The 23,388-nt window shown below is 35.4% G+C and overlaps 1 protein-coding gene across 1 annotated transcript in view; it reads right to left on the bottom strand.

Moving 5' to 3' along the window:
• Tnpo-SR (transportin 3) overlaps window positions 1-23,388 on the bottom strand; it is a 605,621-nt gene that overhangs the window by 336,071 nt on the left and 246,162 nt on the right. The window contains exon 10 of the mRNA XM_090405918.1: window positions 14,017-14,092. Within this exon, the coding sequence (XP_090262044.1) occupies window positions 14,017-14,092 (76 nt within the window). The remainder of the gene's footprint in view (window positions 1-14,016; window positions 14,093-23,388) is intronic.

The following is a 23,388-nucleotide window of genomic DNA, read 5'->3' as shown; positions in this document are numbered from 1 at the left end:
AAATGCAGGGACTTTAACGTACATTTCTTCACTTCCTAGGCCAAAGAAATGGTGAGACTCAGTGAATGAAGACCCATATAGAAGGAACTGTCTGTAAATAAAAGTAAAATAACAAACTTCAGCCTACCTACTGTATTGTACAGATAGGCTTAGGTGTTAGCTGTTATTCATAACAGTCCTTCATTGCATAAACAACACCAGAGAAAAATAAATAATTTTTATTACATTTACGGCTATTTGCCTGCTTCTGTTTAGGAGTGCCCCTGTTATACAAAGCACAGAAAAAAGGGAAATAGCTGTTCACGCCATTGAACAAAAACATACCCTGCAGATTGACAAGGCCATCATAGTAGACAGACAAGACAATGAAACAATGCTTAGAATATCGGAAACAATAGCCATAAAATGTGACACGAACTCTATCAATACACAGGCCCTACATAATCTCCGAGGTTTGGAAGCTTCACAACATAAAATAGAGGTCACAACCCTGACCAATAGGCGATAACACAAACACTTCAAAAGCAGAAGCACCTACCTGACCTGACATAGCATCCACTTCCACCATGTGTTCAGACGACGACCAAGAATAGTCGAAACGGACCGCACCTCATCAACACCCCCCTCTAAAAATCAGTTGCTGTTTTCAACCCCTTTCACCCTTTCCCACCTATATAAATATAAAAAAACGCTCCTGCCATCCCTTATAATATATATGTGTGTGTGTGTGTGTGTGTGTGTATATATATATATATATATATATATATATATATATATATATATACACATACATACATACATATATATATATATATATATATATATAAATAAAAAAAACCGGTTTTTTTCCATTTCTATTTTAATTCTCCCACATTGTCTACCCCCCCCCCACACACACACACAGTAGTTTGGACATCGCTGAAAGAAAAAAAGCCACAGCATCCAGAAAAAGGTATGTGCAAATTTCTCTTCCTTTATGCTACATATTTATTGGTAAATATACATCTACAATGCCCTAAGAATCTGTGAGTAAAAAGCCAATGACATTTAAACAGGGGCACTCCTAAACAGAAGCAGGCAAAATTAATTCAGCCATAAATGTAATAGTTTGTTAAGAGGAGTAACATGGGAGTTTTCCAAAAAATAATATCCATAAATAATTTTTGCTTTCTAACCAGCATCCTTAAAGCAAAAAATCGCACACATGGTAGACATATAGCACTTAATCAGACAGTTGTAGAATCAATTCAAGCCATAGCTGAAAAGCAACTATGTCCTAATGAGGGCCAGATAAAAACTAAGTTAATTCAGAAAAATCAAAGTAAATATGGTCTCAGAATGACGGTCTCCCAGACTTGGGCAAATTAATTCAGCCATATTTGTTGAGGTTAGGGGAATGTTTCATAAGCTGATACTGATTCTAAAAATAGTCTGCAATCTACAGCAACTTTCATGTAGCAAAATTCTCTTCTTCCATTTAATCCTATGTGAAGGAATGTCCAACACATGATCAGCTACTCCTGATTTGCTACATAGATGACTGGAGACAGTTTTTATGTTTGTCAAGGCAGCTATTATCAAGTAGTCTGCCAAAAGAGTAAGTACAAGGAACTTTTACACTCCAAGTTGTGCAAGAGAATGAAGTTGATTCTTAGGAGAACAGATGAATGTTGCTAGTTGGAACGTGTGGTTTGAAAGTGATATTGGGATTATATTTGTGATGTTGTGTACTAACTGTAGGAAGGGTGGGATCATACAGTACTTTATCTACTTTATAGGGGTTGCAAAAATTGGCTAAAAAAAGGGAAGGGATGTAAGTTCAGCCAACGATAATTATGAAACAACTTCTTCTTCTTCTGTAGCTTATCCCACTTAAGTAGGGTTGCTGTTTCTAATGAGTCTCCTCCATATCCAAGTTCTTCATCCTCGGGTTCTACACCACCAGTTCCCCCCATCTCTTCTTTGGCTGCCACCCCCCCCCACTTCCTCATCCTCTGCACATCCATCTGAATGACCTTTCTTCCCACAAACTCATCCTCCCTCCTTGTCACATGACCAACTTTCAACATTCCTCTAGCATAGTCATTTCTCAAATGATCCTTTCTGGTCACACCACATATCCACCTAAGTATTCTCATCTCTGCTACCTCTATCATGATGATATTATTTTTCCTCAGGGCCACAGTTTCCACAGCATACATCATTGCTGATCTCACCACTGTCCTGTAGATGTTTCCCTTTAGAATAACCAGTTAAGATTAAGTTAAACTTCAGAGTAGACTCTTCCTTGACTGATCGACTTGCTGATACCAACCAGAAATGCATTTTTGGAATGCTATTCAGTTCTCCCTTGTAACTGCACTCTGAATCTCATGTAGTGTTTGAAAATAATGACCTTTTAACAAAAATTCCAATTTCAGGAAAAGAAAATAATCAGTTGGTGAAAGGTTGATCGAGTAGGATGAGTGGTGAAGAGTAGCGACTTTCCTGCTTGCCAAAAATTGCTTCACAATCAACATTTTACAAAGATGCACTGTCATGAAACAGGAACCAATAATTGGATTAGTACAATGCTAATCTCATTTGATTCATTCTTTGTAGTAGGCAATGAAAAAGTCCTTATAAAATTTCGCATTGACCTTTTGACCATTACACACATAGACAGAATGAATAACTTCTTCCATGTCGAAAAAGACTATAAGCATAATTTTCACTCAAGATTTTTGAAAATGCAGCTTCTTAGGTTTTAATAATTTTTTTTTCTCACCAACTCAGTCGCTTTGTTGCAGGATCATATACAAAACACCATGTTTCCTCACCAGTAACAATTCTGTTTCAAAAAGGTTTCACCATTTTCTTCCATTCTTAAAAGGTCTGGATATGAAGCAACCCATAAAATGTGCATCAACTCATCACCTGCTGGACACAGGCTACATATACTGGTAATCATGTGTTAGTCGTAGGTTTGCTACAAATATTTCAAGTGCTGGTAAACGATGGCAATCACAATACTCTTGTGGTAATATTACTCTCAAAACTTTTGAGTGACACATGACAGCTCTGGCTCTATGTAAGTGTTTTGAAGATGTCTTACTATTGGGATAGGTGATGATATGATTGAAAGTACCTTTCATTGTGTGCATTTGTATGGGAACAACTCTGTCTTTTTGCTCTATTCTAAGCAGGATAGAGCAAATAGGCAGCTCAGTAATGACCTCTCTCTCTTTCTCTGTAATAACTTACTTCACTCATTAGTTTTCAGTTTCTGTTTAACATTGTATGTATGCATTAATTTGCCATTTATGAGGCATTCATGCAGTTTGTCAGGACTGTTCATCAGAAATGGTATCATAAAATCTTACGCTTTCTTCTACATCAGTTAAAATGCAGCAACCCATCTCACAATTTCCAATGCAATTCTAAACTCAGAGAAAAGATTTAGACTCCCCCTTCCTGTTCATCCTTGTTGGCTTAAGAAACTCCACCCTCATACTGAAATCCTAAAAAAAAATACAATCCACAGGTACTAAAATTCCATTCTCAATTTGTCATGTGCACAAGTTCACATAGAGAGAGAAGACACAAGAAATAAGAAAAGTCTCATTGACTATGTCATTGCTGATAGTGATATCTTCATGCTCATTGAGGATACAAGAGTGTAAAAAATTTGAAATTGGAAGTAACCATTACTTAGTAATAAGCAGGATAAAAATGGATATCACATTGAAAAGAACAGTATGTAAGAAAGTTTTAAAAAGAATTAAACTCGAGCAGCTTTTACAGGTAAACTGTAGACTACTATGCAAACATTATTGGGGGAAAAAAATGAAACAAATTGAAAACAAGAACCAAACCTTCGAGTTTCACTGGCAAACACAGAAGAACATATTGATTGATTCAGCTAAGGAGGTATGTGGTGAAGTTCTGCAAGGATAGAAAAATAAGAGCATCATGGTGGACACAAGAAGTTATAGAAGCAGTCCTAAAAAAGAAGAAAGCATATCAAAAGTTCCTAGCAAATGAGTTGGCAGATGCTTTAAAAGAATATAGAGAAAAATGTAAGAGCTAAGCTGTGTGTAAAAGTAGCTATACAAAAATCATGGGAACACTTTGGTAAGAGTATAAAAAATAAATATCAGGAAGGTAGCAAATTATTCTGGAGGCTATTGAGGAAGCTTAGAAATGGAGGAGAGTATTATAAAAGGAATCAAAGATGATAAAGGTGACATAAAAACTGAAGATAAGGATATCCTAGATGTATACAGTAATTACTTTGAAAGACTATTAAACGAACCAAGCAGTAACAGAACCATACTAGAAAATTTTCAAGAGAAATGCAAAGAAGAGTACATATCAATACTTGAGGTAGAAAGAGCTGTCAAAAACTTGAAACGTGGAAAGGCAGATGGAGTAGATGATATTCAATCAGAAATGCTTAAGTAGGGAGGTATAAAAGTTTTGCAGCAGCTACACTGCATAATTAGGAAGGATGGTCAGAATGTCGAATTCCCAATGATTGGAGTAGAGCTCTCTTATTCCCTTTTCTATAAAAAAGGGAATAAAACTGAATGAGAGAATTACAGAGGAATTTCTCTTCTAAGTGTTACAGATAAGATTTATGCAAGTGCAAGCATACTTGAAAAAAAGGTTGAGAAATATTGCTTAAGAGAAACTTTTGAGAAGAACAAGCTGGGTTCAGGCCAAGTAGAGATTATCAAGATCAGATTTTCACTTTAAGACAAATAGTTGAGAAATCGTGGGAATATGACAAGAATCTGTACTTTAGTTTTGTAGATCGGGAAAAGACATATGACATGGGTGCCCAGATAAAAGCTTTTCAAAACACCACAATTATATGGGGTGAATGGAACATTATACAGAGAAATAAAGAGTCAATATTTAAATTGTCAGTCAGCAGTTAGAATTGAGTAGGAAAATACAGGAAGATGGTGTGATGTAAAATTAGGGGTAAGAATGCACATTAGGACAAGAATGCACATTATCTCCACTCTTATTCATGATCTATATGTCAGAACCTCAATGTCAATACATCTGTGGGATTGGATGGTATACCAGCTCGTATCGTACGTGAAGCGGCCAAAGAATTGTCAGTGCCCTTGACCACTTTGTTTAATTTGAGCCTCAGGACTGGGTCAGTCCCAAGGGGGTGGAAAGAGGAGAAAATAGTTCCACTGCACAAAGGTGGTTCCAAGGCTGCTGTTGAAAATTACCGGCCAATCAGCATAACAGGAATCATTATCAAGGTCTTAGAGAAAATAGACAAGAGGAAAATACAAGATTGGATAGAAGAAAATGGGATACTGTATCGGGGACAGCATGGTTTTGTGAAGGGTAGGTCATGCCTCAGTAACTTAAAAGCTAACCTAAGGTGATATGGTGACTTAAATAGAATGGGTGAAGAAAGGTTAGCAAAAAAGGTATTTGATGCCAAAATGGCAGGAAAGAGAACCAGGAGAAGAGTCAGGGTACGTGGATTGATTCAGTCAGAAGTAACTTAGAAGCAGGAAATGTTGACTTAGATATGACAATATTGGAGTGTGCTCACAAGTAATAAATTGATCATCATCATCATCATCAAATTCCTACCATGTACCCTCAAAGGGTGTACAGGATATGACAGTACCACATGAAAAATTTACATCATTACCAACTTCCTATCTATAATTTTCCTCCAAATCAGTCTGTTACTTGTCAAAACACTCCAGCATTATCAGATCTTATATTTCTATCGTCTAAGGCACTTTGTACCATATCAATCCATCTATATCTTGGTCTTCCTCTGGGTCGTTTTCCTGCTAACCTAGCAGAGAACACTTGTTTCGCTAATCTTTCCTCGCCCATTCTGTTTAAGTGACCATACCACCTGAGATTAGCTCAGTAAATGCATTCCTGGATGCTGACAATGTCAAGTTCTTTCCGAATATCCTCGTTTTTAATATGATATTGCCATTGATGTCATCTCTTCACGCCTCTAATCTTTCTCAGGAATCTGATATCTGCAGTCTCTAGTCTTTGGTCAAGTGTTTTACTTCTGACACATACCACAGATCCATAAGTTAAAACTGGTTTGAACACTGTCTTGTATACTGCAAATTTAGTGTTCTGACTAATTTCTCTCAGGGGTGCTTAAGGGTCAAAGCTGTATAACTGAGAGGAGACCTCCACATAGCCTGTAAAGGAATGCAGAGAACCGACCAGAGCTTCTGACCTAATGTCCAATCCTCACCTTCTCGTGGTGCACCCTTTTGGGTATCTACTTGGACACTGAACGAACGAGAATGTGCTGGCAATTTGGGATTTAGCCGACCAAATTGTATTTTTATTGTTTAAACCAAAATAAAAAATGATGGAACGACATGACAAAATTTCATGCTGGCTGGGGCGCTACCCGGTTAAACAAGGACCCTGTTGTTTTCGCCAGGGAACCAGGGAGAACAGCGAAAAGTCCGCTGCTGGAACAAATCTGAAAACAAACCCCAACTCAACATCACCAGAGTTAAAGATCGGTACTATCAACATAAGAAGCCTGAATTGCAAAGAAATGAGGAATTAGAGCTGAGGAATTAGATAAGTACCAGATCGACATAATAGGGGTGACTGAAACAAAAAAGACAAAAACTGGTGAGATCTTTCTGAGCAATAAATACAAAATGTTATATTTAGGCAATGACAATCGAGCAAAAGAAGGGGTAAGCATAGTATTCAACACAAAATACGAGGCTAATCTTCTTGAATGGCAGTGAGTCTCAAGTAATGTGGGCAAATATGACAATAGGGAACTGAAAAATGAGACTTATTTGTGCCTATGGTCCCACAGAAGATTCCACTAAAGTAGAAGTGGAGGAATTTTTTTGAGGCTTTAGAAAAGTAACTGACACAATGAAAAAGGAAAAAGTTTGTCCTTGTTGGGGATCTAAATAGCAGAGTAGGAAATGATTGTCAGACATACAAAAATATTTTGGGAAAATTTGGAGAAAAGAGCAAAGCTAATAATAATGGCAAATATCTGTTGGATTTCTGCTCAGGACATGGAATGGTTATTATTAACACCATGTTCCAACATAAAAATGTGCACAAATTCACATGGAGAGAAGAGGCAAGGAATAAGAAAAGTCTCATTGACTATGTTGTTGTTGATAGTGATGTTTTCTCCCTGGTGAAGGACACCAGAGTGTGCAGAGGATTTGAAATTGGAAGTGATCACTATTTAGTCTTGAGCAGGATATTGAAAAGAATAACATGTAAGAAAGTTTTAAAGCGAATAAAAGTTGAGCTGCTCTCAGATGTGAACTGTACACTAAAATACACAAAGATTATTGAAGAAAAAATGAAAGAGTTTGAGAACAGGTATCAAACCTTGGAGATTCAGTGGCAAGCCTTGAAGAAAGCCCTGATTGATTCAGCTAGAGAGGCATGTGGTGAAGTTGTCTGCAAGGATAGAAAAATTAGAACTCCATGGCGGACACAGGAAGTTAAAGAGGCATTGAAGGAAAAGTAGAAAACATATCAAAAGTTCCTGGCAAATAAGTCAGCTTGTGCTCTTAGAGAATACAGAGACAAATGCAAGAATGCTAAACACTGTGTAAAACTAGCTAAACAAAAGTCACAGGAGGACTTTGGCAAGAATATTGAAAATAAATATCAAGAAGGTGGCAAAATATTCTGGAGGTTGTTGAAGAAGCTTAGGAATGGAGGAAAGAGTGCTGCAAAAGGAGTTAGAGATGATAAAGGCGACATGAAAACGGGAGAAAAAGATATCCTTGAAGTATGGAGTAATTACTTTGAAAAACTGCTCAATGAAACAAGCAGTGATGACAGCACAGTGGTAAGAAAAACTGACCAGGCATGCAGTCAGCAATACATATCCATACTTGAAGTAGAAAAAATATCATCTACTCCTGCTGCCTTTCCACATTACAAGCCATTAAAGGCTTGAAATGTGGAAAGGCAGCAGGAGTAGATGATATTCGACCAGAAATGCTGAAGTATGGTGGTATAAGAGTCTTACAGTGGCTGCACTGCATAGTTCAGAAAGCCTGAACAGAGGGACGAATTCCCGATGATTGGAGTAGAGCTCTGATAGTACCCATATATAAAAATGGAAATAAAACTGAATGTGAGTATTACAGAGGTATTTCCCTACTGAGTGTTCCTGGCAAGATCTATGCACATATACTTGAGAAACAGTTGAGAAGAATTGTGGAAGAAACGCTTGGTGAAAAACAAGTGGATTCAGGCCAAATAGAGGTTGTCAGGATCAGATCTTCACTTTATGACAAATAGTCAAGAAAGCATGGGAATATAACAGATATCTGTATTTAAGTTTTGTCGATTTGGAAAAGGCATATGACAAGGTGCCAAGAGAGAAGCTATTCGATACGCTACAGTTATATGCAAGTGTGAGCAAACAAAGTTTGCACCTGAAAGAATCTTCAGGACTGGGGTAAGGTGGTACAACACCAGAACACTCCTTGCAAAGGTGGAGCAAGCTACCAACACTCCTATCTCAGTATCTGCCATAATGCAAAACACATCTCCTTGCAGATATGTCTAATGTTATGCATTAAAGGAAGGGCCACAACCCAGACTAGTTTCAACCTTTATTGAGGTCTCTTCAGTGGGAGCCAGGCCCAAGTGGAGATACCAGGCAGAAGCATTAGCAGGTCATCTCTACCTATAGGAGTTGCCAAATGGTGTGCCACCCTTTTTTTAATAAATTACTCTGGATTTAGAGAAAGATGTTGAAAGTTTATTTTTCACTTGGTTAGAGTATAATAAATTTAGTTTAATCCTTTATCCAAGTGTGAGCAAACAAAGTTTGCGCCTGAAAGTATCTTCAGGACTAGGATAAGGTGATACAAAACCGGGCAACTCGTTGCAAAGGTGGAGCAAGTTAAATCACTCCTAATCTGCCATAATGCAAAAAATATCTCCTTGCAGATATGTCTAATGTTCTGCATTAAGGGAAGGGCCACTACCCAGACTAGTTTTGACCTTTATTGAGGTCTCTTCAGTGGCCAGGCCCATGGGCATATGTTGTACCACCTTACCCAATCCTGAAGATACGTTCAGGCACAAACTTTGTTTGCTCACACTTGGATAAAGGATTAAACCAAATTTATTATATTCTAACCAAGTGAAAAATAATCTTTCAACATCTTTCTCTAAATCCAGAGTAATTTATTAAAAAGGTTGCACACCATTTGGCAACTGCTATAGGTAGAGATGACCTTGCTAATGCTTCTGGCTGGTATCTCCACTTGGGCCTGTCTCCCACTGAAGGGACCTCAATAAAGGTCTAAACTAGTCTGGGTAGTGACCCTTCCCTTAATGCATAACATTAGACATATCTGCAAGGAGATGTGTTTTGCATTATGGGAGATACTGAGATAGGAGTGATGTTAGTTTGATCCACCTTTGCAAGGAGTTGCCCTGGTGTTGTAAGAAACTTTCAGGTGCAAACTTTGTTTGCTCACACTTGGATAAAGGATTAAACTAAATTTATTATACTCTAACCAAGTGAAAAATAAACTTTCAACATCTTTCTCTAAATCCAGAGTAATTTATTAAAAAAAGGGTAGCACACCATTTGGCAACTCCTATAGGTAGAGATCACCTGCTAATGTTTCTGCCTGGTATCTCCACTTGGGCCTGGCTCCCACTGAAGAGACCTCAATAAAGGTCGAAACTAGTCTGGGTAGTGGCCCTTCCCTTAATGCATAACATTAGACATATCCGCAAGGAGATGTGTTTTGCATTATGGGAGATACTGAGATAGGACCAGTTGGTAGCTTGATCCACCTTTGCAAGGTGTGCCCTGGTGTTTTACTGTTGTGTCCCATTTTATGATTTTTATTCTAACTAATAATTTCCGCTTATCTATGTTCTACTATTATCTACGCTCGAGATATAACCAAAATTTTTTCTAATATCTAAGTTATTTCTCCCCTTAGTATCCCTAATATTTGTATTATACTGTGCCTTTTGGGACATTTAGTTTAACATATTATATGCAAAAACAAGAGAAAGAACTCAAATATGTCTGAAAGTGAAACAATGTTGCAGTCGTGACACTTTATCTCGTTTCTTCACACATTAATTTCCCGCGTGATTAGGTTCGTATTTTTCAAGTGGTGCATTGGACAGCAATTTCAGACAACCTTTTTATCATTGAACAAAGGTTTATTAAAATCTTTAACATGGTACAATTCAAATTGTAGTTATTAGTCAATTCAATGCTATACTAAATATTTACAAGCTGACATTAGCTTATCATAAATAATTAAGCTATGATCCTATAATGGGTATTACGATCATGCCGCCATACACATTCAACACATAACTTCATATGACATGGACATATAAGATTAATTCACACTATTTAACTATCCAAACTTAAGTAGCTTAACTAAACCATTTACTGCACTAACACATAACTATGACATTTAAACTTTCTTATATAATATAATAGACATGCAAAATTCTCAGGACATTTAATTACTCATATAACATTAACACTAGCCAGCTTGCTTTCAATATATTCTGTCAGATACTAAAGTCCTAGTATTGTTTTCTTGGTCACTTCGACAGTTCAGTATTAGAATAATGATAACTAATACAGACGAATCTTAGTTAACACGAGATATAATTTACAGTACCTTTCTTTCCCGAGTTTTCCATATGGGCCTCTATCTTTTTCTGATTGAAGTATCCTGGTATAACCTCTCCAATAATCTGCTTCTCCTATGTTCCCTTTTGAATTGAACTATGCCTACGTGGTCTTTACCTTTCGTTATTCAGGACACACCTTGAATCGTCTAAATAACGGCTGCGCAACTCGCGACGTGGATATCGATTTCTTTACAGCTTTCCCATTTTTGTAGTTGTCACTGAAGTTGAAACAGAATGAATATGCTTTCTTTTCCTCGACTATATGGCATTCTTCGCTTCTTACATAGGAAATACGGAACCGAAATACCACTCACTTTTTGTTTCCGTGTTGTGATGACGGAGATATAACTCCAATCTTGCCACTCAGGAAAACACCATGAAACCCATACGAAGGAGCTCGCGAAGAACTCTCCTGGAACAGAACCAAAAGCCAAAAAGCTCTAAAAGCCTAAAAAAAAGTCCTGTGAGGGGGATTTCCAACCCTTTTATACTGGCTCTCCTAACGGCACCCATCTTTAACTTCTTTTCTCCGCCCCTACTTGATTTTACTTCACCGACCAATTAGGGTGGCATTTTCTGCCAAACGTCCTTTGGTCGGCGAGCCCGTAACGATGTCTCAATCTGGGAATTGACCCTAAGCGAATATCTGTTGTATTTTCTTTCGCCAGCCTCTAACTTAATCCCCTTTCCAAAATTTCTCTATGAACTTACTTAATATTTTAATCTCTAGCCTCTCACATACCATCTCTTATGACTAATCCTTTTGTCTTATTTAGTTAAATTTTCTCTTTTATATCATATTACAACATTAATATATTCTTTCTTTTTGTTAGTTAGTTCAACAAACACCTTTATATTTTATATATTTTATTGGATGCAAGAATATTTCTTTTTCTTATAAATAATTCATCTATTATCTTTTATGCAGGGTTTTTAATTTATTTATTCTTCATGTTACACCATGATAACTTGGAATTCTGCATTCTTAAGATATCAGGGTGTAACAGTACCACCTTACCCCAGTCCTGAAGATACTTTCAGGCGCAAACTTTGTTTGCTCACACTTGGATAAAGGATTAAACTAAATTATTATACTCTAATAAGTTAAAGTGTAACTTTATTATACTCTAACCAAGTGAAAAATAAACTTTCAACAGTTATATGGTGTCAATGGGGCATTATATCAAGCAATACTTAGTCTTTATTTGAGTTGTAAGTCAGCAGTTAAAATTGAAGGAAGTACAGGAAGATGATTTAACGCTAATTCTGGTGTGAGACAAGGATGTACATTATCTCCTCTGTTATTCATTATCGATATGGATCACATTATGAAGGAAAGTGGTAGTAAACATGATATCAAAATTGGAGATGTTAATGTCAGCTCTTTGCTTTATATGAACAATGTTATACTTCTAAATAAATCCACTTCAAGTCTGCAAGATTCTCTGACTAAATTGAATAGCTGTTGTAATAGATATGGTATGAAGGTCAGCAATAAAAAGACAAAGACAATGAAAATAGGCAGAATCACTGAAAATGTCAACTGTGTTGTGAATGGAGACCCCGTGGAACAAGTAAAACATTTCAGCTACTTAGGCATGATTTTTACTGAAGATGGTAAATTAAATATAGAAATAGACAACAGAATCAGCAAAGCTGATATGGTGGGAAGTCAATTGAATAAATTCATATGGAATAAGAGAGAAATTAGTCGGAACACTAAATTAGCTGTATACAAGACAGTGTTTAAACCAGTTTTAACTTATGGATCTGAGAGTTGGGTCAGAAGTAAAACACTTGACCAAAGACTAGAGACCGCAGATATGACAGTCCTGAGAAAGATTATAGGCGTGAACAGATGGCACCAATGGCAATATCATATTAAAAACGAGGATATTAAAAAAGAACTTGACATTGTCATCATCCAGTAATGTGCTAGCAGAGCTAATCTCAGGTGGTATGGTCACTTAAACAGAATGGGCGAAGAAAGATAGATAAGCAAAACAAGTATTCTCTGCCAAGTTGGCAACAAAATGACCCAGAGGAAGACCAAGATATAGGTGGATTGATACGGTACAAAGTGCCTTAGACGATAGAAATATAAGATCTGATAATGTTGGAGTCTTGACACGTAACAGACTGATCTGGAGGAAAATTGTAGATAGGAAGTTAGTAATGATGTAATTTTTTTCGTGTAGTACTATCATATCCTGTACACCCCCTTGAGGGTACATGGCAGGAATTTGATGATGATGATGACTAATTTCTCTCTTATTCCATATGAATTTATTCAATTGAGTTCCTACCATACCACCTTTGTTGATTCTGTTGTCTATTTCCATATTTAATTTACCATCTTCAGTAAAAATCGTGCTTAAGTAGCTGAAATGTTTTACTTGTTCCACAGGTTCCCCATTCAAAACAAAGTTGATATTTTCAATGATTCTACCTATTTTCATTGTCTTTGTCTTTTTATTGCTGACCTTCATACCATATCTATTACAACAGCTATTCAATTTAGTCAGAGAATCTTGCAGACTTGTAGCGGATTTATTTAGAAGTATAACATCATCTGCATAAAGCAAAGAGCTGACATTAACATCTCCAATTTTGATATCATGTTTAATACCACTTTCCTTCATAATGTGATCCATACATATAATGAATAACAGAGGGGGATAATGTACATCCTTGTCTGACACCAGATTCAACATTAAACCATCTTCCTGTACTTCCTTCAATTCTAACTGCTGACTTACAACTCAAATAAAGACTAAGTATTGCTTGATATAATGCCCCATTGACACCATGTAACTGTAATGTATTGAATAGCTACTCTCTTGGCACCTTGTCATATGCCTTTTCCAGATCCACAAAACTTAAATACAGATCTTTGTTATATATTCCCATGATTTACAACTATTTGTTGTAAAGTGGAGATCTGATCCTGACAGCCTCTATTTGGACTGAATCCAGCTTGTTCTTCACCAAGCTTTTCTTCCACAATTATTTTCAATTGTTTTTCAAGTATACTTGCAGTAATAAATTAATTTGGAAGAAAATTGTTGATAGGAAATTAGTAATAATGTAAACTTAATCATATAGTGCTGTCATAGCAACCTGAACACCTCTTGGGGGTACATATCAGGAAATTGATGGTGGTGATGATGATGGATCTTTCATCTTACAGGTTGAGCAACTTTGCATGTTTGGGTAACTATAAAAACAGGTACATATATGTGTGTATATACAGTTTATAAAATGTGTATGTGCATGAACTACTAACACAAGTTAGTTTTAATAACCATATATACTGAAAGATACCTTTCCTGGAGTAGAAATCATTTCATCTAACAGAGATTCTGCTAATTCGGTGAACATCCTACAATAATTGATGGATCTGAAAGAAAAGAGAACAAACGTTCTGTAAAGTTTAATTGTGCACTCAATGTGAAAACTAACCCTTCTCCCCAAGTAAAAAAGATGAAAGGTCATACATTACATGTTGACAATATTAAAAGTCATTACCATGACCATCCAACATGTTATGTTTAATAATTCATTTTAAGATACATTGTTCTTAGAAGCTAAATTGGAAACAAAGGTTTTCCATATTTATTTTTGAAGAATGGAAAGTAGATAGTGGAGAGAGAAGATAACAATAAGAGTATTAATCTGTCTTGAAATTTTATTGGAAAGAGTTTTAGTGGCTGAACATATTGGCAAGCATATGGTTTAACTAATCTCTAGTCTGTGAGTTCAAGTCCTGTATGAATGATGCTGGTAAATGGTTTTAGGTAGAAGGTAAATGTCATCACCTGGTGTGAGAACACAACTCTGTTTACTGGAGCTTGAAATAACTAAAATATTCCAACAGGATCTTGAAGGCAGTTTCTAAATATGTAGTCCTTAGCCCAGTAAGAGTACCATAGGTGGACTAATCCACAGTACTAATAGTAACATACATAAAATCCTCTCTTCCAGCAGCTATCTCAGCTGCAGGCCCAGTAACTTTATTGTTGCTGAGGTTCAATGAGTCTCTCTGCCTGTCTTGAAAAATCTAATTGATTTATTTCTGATTACCAACTATATACCATCATATCTTTGCATTAAGAACAATATTCATTCCAAAGAAGGAAGATGCAGGGTATTATAGATTACTGTCCCATTACGGTAATGAGACAGTTTTTCCATAAGGTTTTAGCTAATCCTTATAAAAAAAGAATAATCATAGATCCAGCATAATTTTAGACAGAGGTCCTTCATCCATGTGGATGACTGTGCTGAGAACATGATTCTTTCCTCTCCTCTTGCTGTCTCTCTCCCTCTCTCTGAATCCTGATACAAACTTCAGCATTCCTTTATGGTATCCTTCGATTTCCAGAAAGTCTTAGACAGCTTCTGCCTTCAAGATACATACTTTGAGGTTGTCTATTGCAAGAGGTCAAGAAGCTGAAGCTTTCCTTTCATGTTTCAGAGATTTACTCTGCTAATTCTCTTAGCACCCCCCCCCCTTTTCACATTAATGTCCAATGGGAAGCATTCAGGGAAACATGATAAGGAGACCTTCTGTATCCTTTTCTTCAATGAGTTTCTTTGCTCTCGTCCAAACCATACTAGCTACTCAACTGATATAACCATTAATGCTATGGCATTTGCCACTGATTTTATACTCCTAGCCTACACTTGAGCATGTAAAATTCCTCATCCAAGCAATTAACTTCCTTCAAGTTTGAGGCCCATGTTGTTCTTCTTTCCCATCGACTCTAGGACCTATTCTCTCCTCTTTCCAAAACATCTACTTAAACCTCAAAAGCATCTGTTCATTTTTAATTACTTCCATCTTCCTAGACTACTATAGGTTAAGTGCTAGGTAAAGTCTCTCTTTCTTTCTCTCAGTACTGTCCTCAATGAATACAGCTGTTTGCTCAACAGCCTGTTCTTAGTTACATTTTCCTCATGATGTGCCAGTAGTACTTTTCCATGTCAGTGTAAACCATGAAGTATTAAAATTTCCTTGTTGCTATGGTTAATGCCTAGATTATAGCTCTCCAGATTAAAGACATTTTCTCTTTCTACTTCAGAATTACATCTTACATCCTGTTGGCATTCATTTATTAAAGAGGATTTTCATTATACATCTGATTCGGTGATTGATTGAAGAATACCAGTTAAGCTGCCTCATCTGACCATAGGAGATTAGTCTTGATGCTACACCATTCAGTCAATAGAGTTTCATTACAAGAATTTAAATATATTTCCTGCCAGCATCAATGAATTGGGGATGGAACTTGGTTCGTACCTAGATTTGAATGTGTAGATTTAATCAAGACAAGAAATAATGCTCTGCCAACTCAGGTTTGTACAACTCGATGACAAGAATCATAGAGCAGGGTTCAACCTGTAGAAACACTGGCTTATGTTGCATGGTATTGTTATCACACACATGGAATTCATATTAGAAGACACGATGCAATCTGAGGATTTTATAAAACAGGTTAAAGAACAATGGATGATAGCAGTAATCCCACTATCAGACTAACATACTGAATGACCATTCAATACTCTCCACCATAAGAAAGTTGGTGCTGTTGAAGTATATACATCACTTTGGTGCATATACTTCAAATACACCACATCTTACTAAAATATCCATCTGGAACTATCTTTCTGAGGTTCATGGTGTCAGCAAAGTTATTTGGACTTACTGTGCCTATAATCCCACAGAAAGTTGTAACTAAGGAAGAAACCGAGGAATTTTTCAAGTTTGTTTTGGATTTTAATAAATAAATAAAAATAAAAAAATATTAAAACTATTTTTGATATTTACACAAGATGAGGAGAGGGAGAGAATCATTCTTAATCAGGTTAGGCCATCACACAGCATAATATTGACATTAAACACAATATCCTGAATAGGATATTGTGTTTAGTGTCAATACTATACTGTGCCAGACCAGACTTTTGAGATTTCACATATTCAGTGTAGTAATGATGTTCATTAACTCCCCCCCCCCAAAAAAAAAGGCCTGTCTGCCCAAAGGATGTCAAATCAAATTACATTCACAGGGGATTTAGTAAACAACAGCTAAAGATAGTGGGGATAGTTTGTAGATGGCAACGGATGAGATCCAGAAATATTAGGGACTGGAACCATGTGATCTGTTGAAGAATCCTTAGGTGATGGAACATAGGAATCAATTATCTGTTAGATTTGATGAGGACTGTAACCATTTAAGTCCATTAAAGTTCAACAGTGAGAAGTACAGAAGTACTTGATGTAAGCTTGAGGGGGGAGGAGCATACATTATGCACTCTATTAATTAACAATTTGATAACACCAATTTTTGGGAGGTGTGATAAGCAGACTTTTGATGAATGTATTTGCCATTAAAGGAAGGTCGGTTTCTGATAAACACTGGTTGACAAAGTACCAGAGGTTGTTCGAGTAAGAAGGATGTCCAAGAATGGTAAACTACTAGCACTTTCTTTTTCCATGGTGAATCTAATGCATAGGGTGAAGGATATTGATTTGATGTAAGAAGGAAGGTGATAAGTTCACTTTCAGAATGAGGCCAAACAGCAAAAACATCATCAACATAATGAAACCAAGGAGAGAGTTGGGAGATGAGAACCAGATGGTTCAAAACACAATTAGCCAAAAAAGTGGGGAGAGAAGTGGGGGCTACCCATCATTGTGCCCTCAATCTGTTTATAGATCTTGTTTTTCTAGCTGAAATACCCTGATTGCATGACAAATTCAAAAATCTTCACATCAGAAGGGAAATCATAATATAGTAAACTAATAATTTCAGGTAATGGAATGATGATAAATAGAGAACCACTTTCAAAACTAACATATCTAACTCTTGTGTTAGAATATCCTTGATTTTTTAAAGAAAATGCGTGAAATTCTTGAGGAATGATCTAGGTGGTCCAATATGGACAGTCAGTAAATATGAAAGAAATGTAGCAATTGTAGATGTGGGAGAATCAATACAATTTACAATAGGTCTTACTGGACAACCTTCTTCATGAATTTTTGGTAGACCATATAAATGATAGAAGAAATCCTCTTTTTTATGGATAGGAATCGTGAGTCCAGTTTTGCCAATATCAGAACACAAACAACACATTAAATTTAACAATTTTGGTAAAATAGGCCTCTCAGATCAAACTCTTAACACCCTATACCAAATCAATTGGAAAGGTACCTGTTCCTTACATCATAAAAAAAACTGGTATGAATGCAAATTTAAGGAAGCCTGTGAAATTTTGATTAATGATCCTAATCTAAACAATAATGATGGTATAAAAATCCAAGAATATTGATGGCACACATTCAGTCCACATAACTTCTTTCAAGTTTAGGACTCTAAGCAATAATTTCAGCTCTTATTTCATGTATTAGCTACCATCAGTAGTTTTTGTTCTAATTTATATATGAATAATTTCTAGGTTAATTTATCTCTTAGTAATTTCTAACTAAAACAGATAACAGAACTCCAGCTTTAATGTAGCTTTAACATAGCAATGTTTTTTCCCCCACTGGAAATCAGCCAAGCAGTGTTGACAGCTGACCAAATTAGTGTGACTTACTATGTGGATTGTAACATAGCTTTCATTTAAAAATTTTATGGAATTTACAACCGTGTTAAAATTTTTTTTTTATTACCTCGACGTTTCAATCTTCATATCAAGATCCTCATCTAGAGCATACATAAATATACAAGACAAGCTGAGTTACATTATTAACTGTAAGCTATTTATGATGACAGGATTATTAAACATTCTTTCTTACAGATGGTTTTCTTTCAGAAACAATGATGTCTTATTTTTAGTATTATAATTGTTATTTAAGATACTGGATTTTTTTACAGCCCTGTTTATATTTGTTCTTAGTGAGGAAGGTTTCGTGGGTTGAATATATGCCTTCCATATGTTTGAAATTTTAAGACCATCATTATTGTTCAGATTGGGGTGGTTGATAATGATCTCACAGGCTTCCTTAAATTTCCGTTCATACCATGTTTTAGTGCGATCTAGACAGCTAGTGCTTTTCGAGTAAATTCTGTGTAAGGTATTCAAGGGCATGATCCGAAAGGCCAGCTTCACCATAATTATTATATTTTAATGTGTCGTCTATGTTCTTTTTGTCTGATAGGAATTGTGCGCCCTGTTTCTCCTATATATGGTATGCTGCAAGTACAATAAATACGGTATACTCCAGGGTGGGCTAGTGGAGGGAGTGGGTCTTTGGATGAGTTGAGTAAGCCTTTTAATTTTGCAGGAGATTTAAAGGTGGCTTTGAGGTTGTATTTTTGTAGTACTCTGTTTATTTTGTCTGATGTTCCTTTAATGTAGGGAATAGTTATAGTTTTACTGTAGTCTGGTTTGTCTTTGTTTTTTATTGAGGTTTTGTAGAGAATTTTGTTAATAGTGTTTTGGCTGTTTTTGAATCGTTTATTTGAAAAAAAGCAAAATATTCAATTGCCACAGATAACTAAATCAAAAACCAAAAAATTATACATTTTGATTTTAATGGATGAAGTGTATATAAAAATTATCATTTTTTGTATCACTCTTATATTATATCCTGGGATTTCATTAGATCACAGCTTGTCATAGTAACTAGATATGTGATGGCACATAAATACTGGGGAAAATGAACTAATGAATGGTTAGTTGTCCTGCTGTCTGTTTTAGTATTTCTCTGTTCAGTGTGACAAGTATTATACATGATCATTTCCCCTAAACAAAAATCATGAGTCTTTTGTCATCGGTGAGAATAAACGAAACACGATATTAAAGTCGTTAAATTCAGTGAGTAGAGGTTTTTCTTATTGTTATATATTCCAACTATGATAAGAGACATCATAAACAAATGTTTTTCCTTTTTCCATCTGGAAAAAAAATTATTTACCTGAAATAAATTTTAAAATAAAATATTAAAGTTACATATGCCCTTCAAAATTATGAATAATTTTTTCCTTAAAAAAAGCAGTGAAGCTTCTGACGATCAAGAAATGTCTACTTGTAGCAAAGCTAATGAACCAATTCACACTAATAAATTATCAAAAACTGATACTTGCATTAATGAAGATTTGACTATTTTTAACGTTCAGCAACAAAAAAGCACTAATGAAACAACAGAAACAGAAAGAATAAGTTCATGTAAAAAGGGAACAATGAAAAAGAATGTAAAAACTCGTTTATATCAAGAGAGCTATCTAAAAATGGGATTTACGTGGTGTGGTGATAAATTAATTCCCAGACCTAAGTGTATTTTGTGTGGTTTGGTTCTATCAAACGAGGCTATGGTTCCTAGAAAATTATTGCGACATTTCTTCACAAAACATGACAACCTGTCGAATAAAAATCTGAATATTTCAAAGAGTAAATAAGATTACAAGAAAAACAAAGTAAAAGTTTTGTAAGAAAGTTTACAATTTCCGACCGAGTTCAAGAAGCGAGTTATTTAGTCACTGAAATAATTGCGAAGGAAATAAAACCTCATACTATCGGCGAAACCTTGATTCGTCCGGCCTGTTCAGCAATTGTGAGAACAATTTTTGGCAGAAGAAGAAATAAAGAAGATTCCATTATCAAATGATACTATGAGTAGACATATTAATGATCTGTCAGTCGATATTGAAAAGTCAGTTATAACCAAAATAATCAAATCAAAATTTTTCAGTTTGCAGTTAGATGAGTCAACTGATATCGGTGGTAAAGCACACTTACTTGTTTTTACTCGATTCATTGAAGATGATAAAATTATCGAAGAATTTCTATGCTGCAAGGAATTCGAAAAAACTACAACGGGCAAAAACGTTTTTGATATAATGAACACATATTTTAATACAAATGGTCTATCTTGGAAAACTTGTGTGGGTATATGTACAGATGGTGCACCTTCTATGGTTGGAATTACAAAAGGGTTTGTTTCCTTTGCCAGAAAAGAAAATGAGAACATTATAACGACCCATTGCTTCATTCATCATGAATCATTGGTGGCAAAGACAATAGGCTTGGAATTAAAAAGTGTATTAGAAGAAATCATTCAGATGGTTAATTATATCAAGGCCAAACCATTAAAATCTAGAATATTTGCAGGACTATGTGAAGAGATGCAATCTCATTACAAGAATCTTCTTCTTCATACCGAAGTAAGATGGCTTTCAAAAGGTTGCGTATTGGATCGTTTTTTTGAACTTAAAGAAGAAATATTAATGTTTTTCCAAAATGAAGACAAACCAGAATTCTATAAATTATTACAAGATGATTTTTGGTGTTCCAAACTAGCCTATTTAACAGACATATTCGATCATCTGAACAAATTGAACTCCAACATGCAAGGAAGAAATGAGAATATTTTGACATCTACAAATAAAATTAAAGCTTTTAAAGATAAAATAAAAATGTGGAAGATAAAATTAAGCACCAACAATGTAGAAATGTTCCTTAAAGTTGCCTCCAGAAAATGTAAGAACACTGATCTGCAAAAGCTTATTTACATCATTTAACATTGTTAGATGTTAAATGATGGAGACAGCTTTAGTTTTATAGTAAAACTTCAGTTTAATATAAACCAAAATAATTACCCAAATTTTTTCAAGAAAAAATTGACCATTATTTTCCAGAGATTTCAGTCAATTTATACGATTGGATTCGAAATCCATTTGTAGAGTCAAATGAGTGAGTTAAGTCTTATAGAAGCTGAAGAATTAATTGATATAAGTAACGATCGTATGCTGAGATTGAAGCATTCAGAAATGTGTCTGAATTCATTTTGGATAACAACTATGAAGGAGTACCCCAATATAGGATTCAAAGCACTTAACATCTTATTGCAATTTTCTACATCTTATTTGTGTGAACTGGGTTTTTCTGCACTCGTAAATATTAAAACAAAGAAGAGAGAAAGACTAAAGGCCCTTGACAATGAGATGAGAATATGTCGCTCAAAAACAAGGCCTAATATCAAAGAAATATGCAAACAACACCAGGCACATATTTCACATTAAGTTCATATTTTATTATCTGAACCTTTATAATAGCTTTTGTTTTGTATGTTTTGGGGTTGTTTGAAAATAAACCAATTTAGTTTAAATAAAATCTGTTTTCTTTTAAACACACTTTCCTTCATATCTTTAGTATCTGTAACATCAATTTATTTATGAGTTATATATGCGAGTCTTTCAGAATCAATTAATCGGCACTTTACTCTCTATAAAAAGCAAATAATACTAGGGGTGCCGTGAAATTTATTTATTGATTTTAGTGTGCCGCCAGACAAAAAAGTTTGAACCACTGCTCTAGATGATGATCTAGATATGAAGATCAAAACGTCGGGATAATTAAAAAGGTTTTTTTAACACGGTTGTAAATTCCATAAAATTTTTAAATGAATGCTGATCACCATGTAACCCTAAAAGAAAGGATTAACATAGCTTCTTTCTTTGTATATATGTGTATTCTCTAAATTTAATATAAACCTAAATATTCACCCAATGTTTCAACTTACTTGATATGTAAGTTGAAACGTTGGGTAATTATTTTGGTTTATATTAAACTGAAGTTTTACTATAAAACTAAAGCTGTCTCCATAATTTTTAAAAATGAATGCCAATCACTGTGTAACTATGAAAGTCAGGAAATCTGAGCTCTGCAAAGTTTGTCATATCAGTTTCGAGCAATGGAGTAGTGTCACTGGCAAAATATAAATAGGGTTTAAGGCCAGTGAGAGAAGGTAGTTTAGGTCTGACATTCTGAGTCAAAGGTTACAAAATCTTGAATCCCTCTATCTCTGGTCCAAGATTTCCTTAATTTTGCTACCTCCTTTTGCAGCCTTGCTAGTTCTAATTGAGATGTTCATGCTGACCACTTTGATTTTTTATCTCTGAAAGATGATTTTATAGTCTGATTAGCCAAACTATGAGATCGTGTTCCTTGGAGACTGCAATGTTCATAATTCAAACTGGCTCGACTTCTCTAACTTCCCAGATTACATTGGAAGTTGAACATGCCATCAGTAATAATTCAACACAAATTATTCGCATTCTTATTAATACAGTGCATAATTCATCACTATTCAACCCAACAACATGACCTTTTCTTACACAGCCTCCAAATACACAGTAATGTCAGCTCTCCTCCTGGCAACTATGATCATAACCTAGTCTGTTTCCTTTTCTAAAACTTTTCCAGTCTAAAACAAAAATTCAGCATACATTAAATGCCTGAAATCAAAAATCACAGCTGCTAACTCAACCAATACTATAGAACATTAAAAAAAACAAAAAAAAAAACATCAATCAGTCCAAAGTAGACTTTAAATGTAAAAAAGCTTATCTACTGCTCAAACAGTAATCAAGTCCTAGTCCCAGCTAAGGTTGTTGGGTACAACTTCTGCCCTTCCTCGTTTCTATCTTCTTCACATCCTTCACAGTTCAAAGGTTACATCACCTACAGATAATCAGTGGAAACTGTCTGCCATAGCACAGTTTCCACTGATCAGATTTTTCTATCATTGCTGGGTTATCCTGGTGTTCTATGCTTTCATGCTATTCCTCCTACACATTAACTAACCTCAAATCACATCCATGGTTTTCCTCATGACAGTACAGGAATACCCAGTTCATACACCACATTATGTTCCAAGACCACCATTGTATAGCAAAACAGATTTTCTGT

The sequence above is a fragment of the Typopeltis vanoorti genome, chromosome 16 (assembly GCF_054136105.1).
Source record: "Typopeltis vanoorti isolate ZY-2024b chromosome 16, IOZ_Tvanoo_1.0, whole genome shotgun sequence".
NCBI lineage: Eukaryota > Metazoa > Arthropoda > Arachnida > Uropygi > Thelyphonidae > Typopeltis > Typopeltis vanoorti.
The sequence above is the reverse complement of the archived record's forward strand: the minus strand, read 5'-3'. Positions and strand labels throughout refer to the sequence as shown.